Here is a 12,737-nt window from a genome sequence, read left to right as displayed (position 1 = left end):
GCTGGATTTCATCTGCAATGTGTCCAGCTGTTTCACCAGCCGGTCTGCATCCTCTTGAAATCTTGTCTCTGGACTCTTCCAGAGATATTCTGAGGCCCAGTAGGCTGTCCATAAATGCTTAAGATAAGTGACTGATGACTTGTTTACCAGGGCCATCAGTTATATCAACTTTTCCTGCAATGATAACAATCAGAATGAGTGAGCACATGGTTGTGCTCTGGCTGCTCCTATAGTTGCTAGGCTACAGCAACTGTTGATCTCCTGGGCCACACAATGCAGAGGGCTGCACTTTCTTCCTTCTGCCTTGTTCTCACCTGCATGACTCCCGCCGGGAGTGAACATTGACCCTTAAGTTTCACCTCACAAACAATCCAATAACATCAATAGCAGGAATTATTTGGCAGGTTAAGGAAATTATGTTGTGCATTATGTCATGTTCTGCTGTGCAGAGGGTTAGGTTAATCCACCTGAAATAGGCTAAGTTTAGGTATTCATCGAAATAACCTGAATTTATCCCCTTTGGATTTATCGGAGTTATCACTAGTCCTGTTCTCCTCCCAAATAATTATATTAATTGGTTGTTATTTAAATCCATAGAATAAACCTCATCTGATCAGATTGGTCATTTTTTGTACCTGTGCCCCATTACAAATAGATTGTTTTAGTCACTGACTCCATTGAGTTTGATGATCTTGTTTCACCTTGCATTAGTGCCTTTGCATTGATTCAGTGGTATTGATTTTTCATAAGGATTGGCTTTTTGTTCATACACAAATGTATATTCTAATGTTGAAAGATCTGCTCAAGTCTATCAAGGTTGCTATCCTCTATTACAAAACGCTGTCTATAGGTTATTTAGGTGTGACTGCATCCATTCTGCGGCTTTAGTCCTTTACATATGATTTGCTTGATAAAATAAACAATTTATTTTCCAGTACAAATGTATAAATGATGAATGAAGCATGAAGTTGGAACTGATTAGGTTCTATTATTATTGCAGTCTTCTGGCAGGAGCTGGAGGGAATCGACGCACTGCCAATGTAATTGCCAGTGGATTTACAAACTTGTTTATTTTGAACAAAAGGACTCTGAATGAAATTCTGGTGAATTATCCACATTCCCAAAAGATCCTTAAAATGAAGGCCAAGTAAGTAAAGAATACTTAAAATAGGATCAAATATTGTAATGCAGCCTTATGTTACTGGAAAAACAAACCATCACTTACACATCTAGATCTAGGGGCTACACTGTACCCATGCTTGAGAAGTGTGTAAAAGAGTTCATAGTCATTGGTAACACTGCTCACTTTTCCACTTTCATTACCAAGATTAGGTGGAACACTGAAAACACATTTATAAATCTAAAACACACAAGAAATCGTCCATTTTCATTTAGATTATGGACAAGCCACAAGCTGCGTTTTAGTCAACAGATACACAAGCTACACGTAGCTTAGTGCCACATACACTTTTACTTACCTTGTTTGTCACTGCCATTCTAACTATTCTATCTTGCTGAATGTCATTTATATTGTTATACATGAGGCTTATTCATAAATAAGCATGATCCAAGGTGGAGAAAATAGAGCTTTGTTTCATAACACAAGTAGTAAGGTATCCATCTTTGCCACCACCTCTGTCTGTCCCAGTAATCATGGCATCACCTCAAAAGTTTATCTGCCTTTATATTTTTGCTTCTTTGGTAACTTTTTATTTATCATTTACATGTCATCTGTTCACATATCTGCTTCTGATTCCATGTGATGTGCACCCTACCTCTACGCAAGATTGTTGCAGTATTGTCAAATTGACACTCCAACATCGGATTGTAGATAAGTTGAAATTCCTTCTGTTCAATGCCAGCTAAACAAAAGTCAAACTTTTCAGTTCTTGCCTGTATGTCAAAGCATCAATTTCTCTAGTTACCTAATTAGGTTGAATACAATGGTGCACTACTACTATAATCTTTTTCATCCCAAGTTTCACTTTCACATTCTTCTTCCTTAGTTTTATTTTCTACTAACACCTTAATATCTCCCTCACTGCCACTGAAATTATAACAAACATCTTCATCATTACATGTTTTTAGTTCAACAAGTTCTAGGGAATAAAATGCAGCAACAAGGTCATGTAAGGGTAGAGAAACATTTAAGAAATGGTTACTATAACATAGTTGGGATCAACTTAATACAGAAAAGGAGAAAGGCAGATGAAGGTACTTGACTGAAAAAAGCAAATTTCCAAGTGATAAAAAGGAAACTAGCCCAGATAAACTGAAAAGATTAAAAAAAAAGTTAGCAAATCCAGCATAGAGATAATGGGAAAGTTCAAATAGGATATTGTTAGAATAAAAAGAGTTCCTAGGTGTGTAAATTAAAATAGGACTTATGAAGAGATGCATAACAAACCTGAAACTAATAATACACAGAAAATAAAATATAGAATGTAAACAAAGTAGGACACCAAAAATGCTGAAAGATAAAGACCAACTATTAGGTAACATTAAGAGAAACAGCAAAAGATCTTAGAAACATGTAAAAAGTAGAAGAACAGCTAAAGCAATTATAAGACTGAAAATAAAAAGATATATTTTTATGGAGGATGATACTGGGGGCTGGATTTTCTTGCACAATTGGGTGTATGTATGTGTTTTATTGTTGCCTGTAATCAAAGTACTTTAAAATGTAAGGTTAGTATGTTTTCTTACCCTCAGAGTGTTTTGCCTAAACTTTTACATGGTTCCAGAAGCAAGCTTTTGTGAATTTAAAAATAAAGATTATTTATTATCACACACTTGCCCCAAAGGTTTAAACGTGTTATCTCACACACACTATCACATTCTTAAAGGTTAGATACAAATGAAGGAAAAAAATACGATTACAATCCGGAATTATTTCAGTCTTTTTTGTAGCAGGCCTGTTGTTTCTTAGATGAATGGATGCTTTAGCTGGAGTGGAAATCTTCTAAGAGCAGAGAATTCTCAGTAAGCCATGAGGCTTCTTATGGTTGAATTGTCAGAAGATTCCCAGGTGAACTTGAAAGTGGGGGGGTTTGGGGGGGGTTGGAGTTCTTCTCCCACTTTCAAGGTATAGCTGTATATTACCTTGGCTGCGTAGTTGTCTTGCGGTTGGTCAAATGGTTTAGATGACGTTTTTGATGGTATCCGTTCAGAACAGATTCTGCTGTTATTTTTAAGAGCAGGTAACAAATATGGCTGCCTTACTCCTGTGACAAGTTACAAGTCCAAAATCCTTTTCCAAATAAGATAGTATGTCAGACCAGCAAACATCCTGTGTTATGGCTTTTCATACCCTGAGAGTTTCAGGCTGCCAAGGTTTGTGCGTTCAGGGTGAGGAGACATCACAATACAATGAAAGGTCAATGAGATCCATTTCATATTTGTCTAACACCCATTGAGTTTTGATGTCTTTATTGCCCATTGTGAAGCAGAAAGATGAGTCAGTTGGTATGTTATGGTCCTCTCTGTTGACGGTCCAACCTTAGCAAAGGGATATGTGAATTTCACAAGTGGCTGTGATTGTTCACATGTAATTAGGCATTTTCTTGAGTTCCAGGACTGTCTGGAGCTGAACAATGCAAGTCACATGTTATGCTACAGCCATCTTAATGAGCTTTTGGTGTCCACTTTTTTTAAAATTTGCTTTAAAATTTGTAATATCTTCATGCCTGTACTAGGCATGATAGGCAGTACAGTGCTAATAGAACAGGGCGGATGGGCAAGCAAGCCTAGCACAGATTCCTGTCCCTGAAGATGATGCGAGGAAACTTCATGTCCACCATCTGCAGGGAGCTGCCATCCACCTCCTAACTGTCCCACCATATTTAATGACGGTGAGCAGGGGCAGGGTTATAAGAAACAGCTGATTTCATTGCCTTCTCATTGCAGTAGCACTGACCCCAGGTAAGACCTGTACAGGGATGGGGATGCTGGGGCAGCAATGAGGAGAGGGCCTGGTATTGGCCTCTTTTATTTCTTTTCTGCCCCCATAATAAGTGATGGCTCACTCAGAGGCTTTGTAAACCATTTGAATAGGCAGGTTTGGGGTGCTTCTTCCCCTTTTAGTTATAGTTCTTCCACTGCTTGGTGCTGAATTGAATGTCCCACTTGAGAACAGCTGAATTTGCCAGCATTGTAGTGGTAGGCTCGGTCTTTATGGTACAGGTGCCACCAGGAGCCTTTCATACATGCTTAATGAATCCTAACCCAAGAAAAATGGCTGGGGTCATGATGGGTTCAGCATGTCTAGTAGCAGTCTGCTCTGGCTCGCCACCAATTACGAAACCAACCAGGAGAAAAATCTAGCCGACATTAAGTATGTTGGCCTAGAATTTAGCTTTGGTACAGTTTTTGGCAAGTGAGTTTTGGGCCCCAATATTTATTCGGGGCGGTGAAGAGAGCAGTGGGCGGTCGGAGGGCAGGGAGGGGAGGACCTTGGATGGGAAACTCAGAATCAAGACTGTCCCAGGCATCCTTCAAAATTTAACAGGAGGATGTGTTTTAAATTATTTCAGGAGGTTTCCTACCAGAGAAGCTGATTGACAGGCAGGTTGTCCTTCGAGTGGAAAAGCAGCTGAGAATCAGCTGCAAGGCAAGTGGGAGGAGTCAGAGATTGCAGCGGAGGGGGTTGAAGATCAGGCGGACTGGAGGGAACCATAGATTGTGGGGGAGGCAGTCAGAGATCATGATGGGTGGCGGGAAGTCAGAGTACCCAGAACGGGGTGGGAAAGCAGAGATTGAGTGATTTGATCACAGGGTCTTACTTGTTCGGCCTGGAAACAATTAAACTACACTACTGGGTGTTTTCTATTCACTATCAACTGGTGGAAAATATGCAGATGAGCAAATTTGCAAGGAAATTACAGAAAGATACAAGAGCTATCAAATAATGATAAAGGGGGACTTTGATTAACCTAATATAGACTTGGATAATAATAATGTACAGGGCAAAGACAGGAAAGAGTTTCTGAAGTGTATTCAGGAGAATTTTCTTGATCAGTATGTTTCCGACTCGACAAGGAGGGAGCCTTGCTGGATTTGGTTGGAATAAGGTGGGTCGTGTGGATCAATTGACAAGAGGAGAACATTAAGGGCACAGTGATCATAGTTTTGTAAATTTTAAGTTAGCCACAGAAAAGGACAAAGAGCAGTCTAAAGTAAAAATATTTAATTGGAGGAGGATGAATTTCTGTGGGTTGAGAACAGATCTCTTCAGGTTAAATTGGAATCAAGGAGTTAAAACTGTAACAAAACAATGGCTGCCTTTAAAGAGAAGATAGCTTGGGTACAGTGGAGGTACATTCCTATAAGCAGGAAAGGTAGGGCAACCAAAGCCAGAGCTCCCTGGATGATGAAGGAGATAAAGATTAAGATGAAGCAGCAAAAAGGTGCATATGACAGATGTCAGGCTGAACCAGACTGAATATAGAAAGATCGAAGGGGAAGTGAAAGAGGAAATGTGAAAGGCAAAGAGCGACTATGAGACAGGACAGACAGCTAACATGAAAGGGAATCTTCTATATAAACAATATATAAATAATAATAGGGTATTAAAAGCTGAGAGGGATGGATTAGGAACTAAAAAGTGGATCGACATGTGCAAGCTGAAGTACTAAATGAGTACTTGGCATCTGTCCTTAAAGGTGCTGCCGAAGTCATCATTTAATAAGAGGTATTTGAATGGGCTAAACATTGATAAAAAGGCTGTATCAGAAAGGCTGGTTGCAGTTTTCTCAGGGTGGCGTTGTTCTTGGTCGCTTCCGTGATCTCATCCAGTTTGGCTACTGCCACAGGTAAGTTCTTTGTTAGCATGTGAACCTGTGCTTCCATTTCTTTATCCTCTTCCTCTGTGATGGGTAGGTATGCAAGTGACAGTGTCTGTGATGTACATTTCCTTGCCCAGTTTGTATTTAACTCTGACCTAGTACTTCTGCAGATGCATTAGTAATCCTTGGATCTTGGTGGTGCACAGTTCAGGGGCTTTTTAAGCATAGCTTCCAAAGGCTTATGATCAGGCGCTACCTCCACATCTTTGCCATAGACAAACTGGTGGAAGCGTTCTAGCCCAAACACAATTGCTAGCATTTCTTTCTCTATTTGGGCTGCTGTGTTCCAGTCATTGCCTTTGAAGCGTATGTCATTGGTGCCTCATTTTACAAGAGGATAGCTCCCAGGCCAGCCTTTGAAGTGTCCACTGAAATCTTGGCCAGCTGACTGACATCGTAATACTTTAACACTGGTGCCTGGGTCAGTGTTCTCTTCAGACTGGTCAAAGCTTCCTGGTAACTTTATTCCCAATGCCATTCCACATCATTTTGTAGAAGTTCTCTGAGAGGTGCTGTCAGGTCTGAAATGTTTGGAATGAATTTCCCAAGATAGGTCACCATTCCCAAAAACTCTAAGTTTTTCTTACATTCTGGGGGTGGCATGCTCACGACTGTTTCAATTTCACTCGGGTCTGGCTTCAGCCCCTCACTTGTTAGCACATGTCCCAAGTATTTGCTTTCATGAAGATCTATTTTTCACTTTTCTTTCTTCAACCTGAGGTTTCTTTCTCTAGCTCTGGCCAGCACCTGCCTCAGTCTGTAGTCGTGTTTTTCTTGTGAGGCTCTCCAGACCAGCACACTGTCGATGTAAGTTTTCCCGCCCTCTAACCCTTCAAAGAGGTGCTTCACTGTTCTGTGGAACACTTCCGGAGCTAAATTAATACCAAAAGGTAAGCATAAAAACCTGTATTGCCCGTATGGTGTGTTGAAGGTGCAGAGATAGGAGCTGTGTTCATCCAGCTTGATCTGCCAGGAGCCTGAACTCACATCCAAGGCTGAATAGTACTTAGCATCAGCTAGCTTACACATGATCTCTTCTACTGTGAGCAACTGCTAGTGCTCTCTTTGTACTGCCTGGTTTAGGTCTCTGGGATCCAGACAGACACTCAGATTCCCATGTGATTTTTCTACAATTGGGATTAACCCACTTTGTCAGTTCTTCAATTTTCTTGATGTTGTGGAGTTTCTCCATTCTGTCCAACTCTGCTTTCAGTCACTCTCTCAGCATTACTGATATGGTATGTTGCTGGGCGGGTGTACTTTGGGTGTCACAGTTTCAACAATCTTGATGGTGTGTTCTCCTTTTAGGCAACCAATTCCCTGGAACACAACTTTATACTCGTTCAGGATGTCATCAGTGGTGACAGTCATTATTCTCTTGATTAGCTTCAGATTTTCATGAGCTTTGATTCGAAGAATGGGTTTTGCATCAGTTTTCACAATGAATGAAAGTGCTTGAGACTATTTTTTGTAGCTCACTTTAAAGTGTGCACTTGCCTCCTACTGCAATTTTTTTCATCTGTATAAGTATACAGCTTCACTTTTGTTTCAGTTCACTGTTTTTCTTTGCTTATCTTATGATGCAGGCTTATGGGAATGACATCTGTTTGTGCACCTGTGTCAAGCTTGAAATTCACCATCATGTTGGCAATTTTTAAATCAATCTTCCATCATCTTCTTTGGAATTTGTTGTTACTGCACCAACAAAAAGTTTCAGTGCTTGTGTCAATTGTGTGCACTTTCTTTGATTTATACATCTTAGTGAAGTGATTTCGTTTATCAGAGTTCTTACACTGCTTTTCATAGGCTGGACAACTACATGGTAAATGCTCTGTTCTGCATTGGCTGCATTTAGATGTTTTAATAGCAGTTTTGTTCTTTTTATGCTCAGACCGTCTATTTGTTCATTCCCGGGGTTGTTTCTGTTTAACTACATCTAACTGCTTGACTGTGTGCGGCTTATCATCTTCTGTCATCTGTTTAATCTGGCATTTCATTGTATTTGCCGCTCTGCAGACATTTATTGCTTTCTCCAGTGTGAGATCAACTTCTCTCAAAAGCCGTTCTCTCAGAGTGTAATTTGTGATTCCACAAATTATTCTATCTTGGATGAATGATTCTTCAAGCTCTCCAAGTTCATAGGATTTAGCTCAGTTACGCGCTGACTAATGTTGTCACTGCCTTGCGTGCATGTAAAAAAATTGATAACTTTGATATGTGATGTTTTTCTTAAGGCTGCAGTAGGCTTCGAAATTTTCCATTATTTCTTTCAAGTCATTTCTTTTTTCATCGCTTTCAAACGTGAATGTGTTATAGGCTTCTAGGGCTGCTTTTCTTGATACATGAAGAAAGATGGAAGACCAGAGATGTACTTTTTTTTATTGCTGCCCTTCGCTGTGAGGTATAGCTCAAATCGCTATCAGAACTTCCTCCAGTTTTCAATGAGATTTCCCTCCAAACTGAGTTCTGTTGGTGGTTTCAGAACCTCCATTGTTGCATTTAGTTTACTTCTGGCACCATGTCTTGTTTTTTGTTTCAATGATGCACACAGGCCGTCGACACTGTAGCTAAGCTAACTTTATTGACACACATTTTGCTAACATAAACACACATCCCTGCAGTAACTGAATTCTATCAAGACAGGCTCCAACATGTGCTATCTGGCCTTCAAACCCGAGGTCAGATGACTCCCTAGCGAGTACAGAGTACCGTTTAGTATTTAATACTGGAGTCCACTACAACAATCAACTATTATCATGACAAGGGTGATCATAGCATGGTTGTGCTCAAGCCTCTTCCATCCTCCATGGGCTTGAGATATCAGGTTGTTGGGGTGGCTTCTTAGGCACCTATAATCTTTGATAGAGCGCTCCTACATCTTGAGTCACTCCCAGGTGCTTATAGGGTTGGCTGCTGGGTGACAAGGGGTACCTGCTGAAGAGATGACTCATGACACCATGCATCATCCTCAAAGTGCCTGGGAGGAGAGATACAAAATGGAGCACTGTGCTACAAGATCCATTATTGAACAAACCATTGGTATCCTGAAGATGTGCTTACGATATTTGGACTGCTCATGTGGGACTCTGCAGTACTCTCCACAGAGTGTGTCCCACATTATCATAACCTGTTGCACCTTGCACAACCAGGCGCTTCAAAGGGACAATCACTTTCCAGAGGGAGACGTGGATGAGGCTGAGAACTCCTTGGACAATGATGAGCTGGAAGGGCAGGAACTTGAAGAGGGCAATGGTGGTCAGCTTCCATGTGATGATGCCCTTGCAGCATCATGATGCAGAAGATGTGCCTGTGACGTTCTTTTAGCCACAAGGCTCCAGCAGGAGTAAAGTGAACACAAAGGGACTCGAGCACATTTCCCCTGTCCCTTAGTGCCATGCCAGAGATTGGAACGGCCTTTACAGCAGTAACATCGCAAGCAGGGTCCGCACTCAGCCTTGCACCTGCAACCCTCAAGGATGACGGCACCTTCATCTCTGGAAAGTTCAGCAGCCAAAGCTGTATATACCCCTGTGAGATGTGAAAAGCAGCACACCAACGAAAAAACTGCATCAACTGCACATGATGTCATCGTAGCCACCTGAATGAGACACTTCGTGCAGCCACAAAGATGGTTGTGGAAACCATAATGGCTGCAGGACTTGTGCTTTCGCACAAACTATAAAGACAGCTCAGTGTTGATTAAGCAACACAACTTGTAAGGTACATGAGCACACATAACTCTATGGTACATTCTAAGGCCTAAAGATTCCAAATCAAGGTGCAGACACTTTTAGGAAAGAGCTTGACGCAACTCCCTGACTTTACACAAGGGGCAAGTAACTAACATGAGTCCGCTCAACAATACATGAGTCTGAGGCTCACAAAAGAAGGCAATGACGAACTGGAAGCTTGGGTCTCCCTCGCAACAAGAGGGTACATAGGTGCATATGAATGATGCATTCAAGTTATGAGACCCATTGTCATGGACAGGAGATGTATTTATAAAGGTGCATTATTTATACAACGAGTAAACACCCGTGCCCCCATAGTGATTTCAGAATTTCTTAATTTTTCCAATCCTACCGCCACGTCTTGGTGCATCCCCGACATCCGCAATAGAGGTGGAGGCGTCCTGCTGACACCCTGTTGTCTGTAATGACTTTGGCAGGTGCCCTCAGGGCCCTGGCATGCTTTGGGACTCCTGCTGTGAGGCAGGTGCACTCTCCTTGGCCTGTGGAGCTGGAGGTGATGGGGTCACAGGCAGAGGGGATTGGATTCGGCTGGCATTCCCGGAATCACCTAGGTGGATGACCCTGGGGTGTCCAGATGATGGTGCCACTCCCTGTGGGTCGCCTAAGGCCCCTGCCTGACTCCTTGAGGAGAAGGGGCTCCTGGTAGGAGGTCAAGGTGCCCCATCCCACACCCCCCTTACCTAGCCACTGATGGATCGCATCTATGTCTAGACCAATGGAGTGCAGGTCTGAGCACAAATCTGGCAGTATCTCCTGGACCCTGGTCTCCAAGGCAGCCACCACCCTTCTCATGGAGACCTCGAGGCACTCGCATGCTGCAGCCACAACATCAGACAGAATGCGAATGGATTCCTCCATTCTTTATTCCGGCCTGATGACTGCCTCTCACAACTTTCCCTGATGTTCCGCTGCCTGCCGTTGCATCTCCAGCTCACCATCTGACACGGACTCAGCAAATGCCTGTTCTCCAAAAGTGCTCCAAGTGCCAGAGACCCGGCTGTCACTGCCTCCAACTGCTGCGGAGACGTATCGGTTCCCCAGAATGTGATCCTGAGCCTAATCTAGATCCATGACCCACTGAGGTGTGTGTCTCTGTGCTGGTGAACGCTATGACAGGTCTTTATCTGAAGCATCCACAGTATCCTCTTCTGAGGTGGCCTGGGGGTTGGGGCTTATGTTACCTGTGCTGGTCTGTCTGAGCCTGCTGCTGCCTGTAAGAGAGAGAAGATCAATTGAGTTCATGAGCAGGCTGAATACAACATTGTATGTCACTCACTGTGAATGTCCTGATGCAATCAATTCATGGAGGTCTCATCCGTACTGGCTTGCTGGGAGAAGCCAATCTCACCTTCACCACAGCAGCGACCCCTGTCCTCCCCTGCAAACTAGGTGGCATCCTCCTCGAAGCAACTGAACTGCAGGATGTTCGGCCGTTGCTCTTCCGGTATGGGATCTCGCCCTTCTGTTGTGGGCAAGCTTAGCCTGCATGAAGACAAATGGATGGGATATAATGAGAAAGGATGAAGCAGAGGTTGGGAAGCCTGCATGAATACTGTGTGCGCTGAACCCTCCCTAAAGACACTGTTTGTGCAACATGGTGGATGAGATGCTGGTGATGTTAAACTGTCTGTGAGGCATTCAATGCTGATTATCTCCCCACTAATATTGTGTGAAATCCTTGAGGAGGTAACCCTTTGAGTGCATGATGCTATTATGTGGGTGAAAGTTTGGAATGAGCTAAAGGTTGACTTACCCTGTGGATGAGATCATTCATCCTCTTCCTGCACTGCAGGGCATTTCATTGGTGGTTGCCTGCAGCACAGACCTCCTTTGAGCCTGCCTCACAGGCCAGCGAGATGAGGTTAGTGGACCTCCTGGAATCATCCCTTGGGTAAAGGGCATCCCAGAGATGGTGGGCACCTCTTATTAAAGCCTTCAGGGACTACACTCTTCTTTGTCCTGGGGGCCATCTCAGAGTCAGTGGTGAACACAGCTGGGCTGCAGACTGTAAATGTGTGTGTTCGGGTGGTGTTTAGATATGGCGCCAGGACTTCAACCCCATTAGGTGATGGCGGGGCGGACAAATTGGTGCCCACCCCACCATGTGATTTGGAGAGCTGCATGCCGATGCATAATCAATGAGCTTCCAAGCACGATATCCTGCCCCACCGGACAGCAGGAAACGCACCGCTTATCCCGTCCACCACTGCACTTAGTCTCCGGAGCGGAAAGTTCCACCCTATACCTCTATTTATAAACCCAGGATGCCACCTGTCTTATTAACCGCTTTCTCAACCTGCACTGCCTCTTTCACATATACCCTCAGGTCTCTCTGCTTCCGCACCCCCTTTTGAATTGTACCCTTTATTTTGCATAGCCTCTCATCATTCTGCCATGTGTCCATTCATTCCTCCAGCCAATCTATGACCTCTTGAAGATTATCACTATCCTCCTCACAGTTCACAATACCTCCAGGTTTTGTGTCATTTGCAAATTTTGAAATTGTGCCCTGCACAGTCAAGTCAAGGTCATTAACATCAAAGCCCTTTTTACCTCCTTTTATCTGTCAGGATTTGCAAGGCCTGGGAATCCCTCCTTCAGGTGCTAAAACTAATAATAATGTTAAATAAGGCATGCAGCATGCTTAAAATGTTTTTGTGACAGGACCACCTCTTGATACAGGGTTGGTTACCTACTCCATGTCCTGCCTCTGTTAAGATTGGAAGTAAGTGGGTTGGTGTTGAGTTTGAGAATTTTAAAGTTTTTACCTGCCCAGACAGCCCACAAAACATACCCATCACTGAAGTTCAAAATCTCTCCCAATGTTCAAAATGTGACTTGGCCAATAAATTATTAGGAGCTGAATCTTCGGCTTGGTGAGCAGGGGTGAGGCCTGCCCATTGAGGCGTAAAATAACGCGGTGTGACGTCAGGCATGCGTCCCGACATCACCACGGGTCATTTAGATTTTCAGTTCGGCTGCGCGTCCGCTGAACTGTCAAAGGCCTCTTTAGGCCATGAACGAGCTAATTAAACCTATTGAGAAAGCTGCCCGTCCAACCTTAAGGTAGGCGAAAAGCCCAGGCGGCCTTCGCATTTTTCATTGAACCTCATCCACGGGCGGGATGAGAGGTTTCATGAAG

General features: G+C 43.2%; 1 protein-coding gene across 1 annotated transcript in view; it reads left to right on the top strand.

Moving 5' to 3' along the window:
* Positions 1-1,151, top strand: part of LOC144680090 (cyclic nucleotide-gated channel beta-3-like) — a 183,730-nt gene extending 182,579 nt beyond the window's left edge. The window contains exon 16 of the mRNA XM_078541235.1: positions 1,001-1,151. Within this exon, the coding sequence (XP_078397361.1) occupies positions 1,001-1,151 (151 nt within the window). The remainder of the gene's footprint in view (positions 1-1,000) is intronic.
* The last annotated feature ends 11,586 nt before the right edge of the window (positions 1,152-12,737 follow it).

The sequence above is a fragment of the Cetorhinus maximus genome, chromosome 4, assembly GCF_964194155.1.
Source record: "Cetorhinus maximus chromosome 4, sCetMax3.hap1.1, whole genome shotgun sequence".
NCBI lineage: Eukaryota > Metazoa > Chordata > Chondrichthyes > Lamniformes > Cetorhinidae > Cetorhinus > Cetorhinus maximus.
This window is presented reverse-complemented; position numbering and strand designations above follow the sequence as displayed.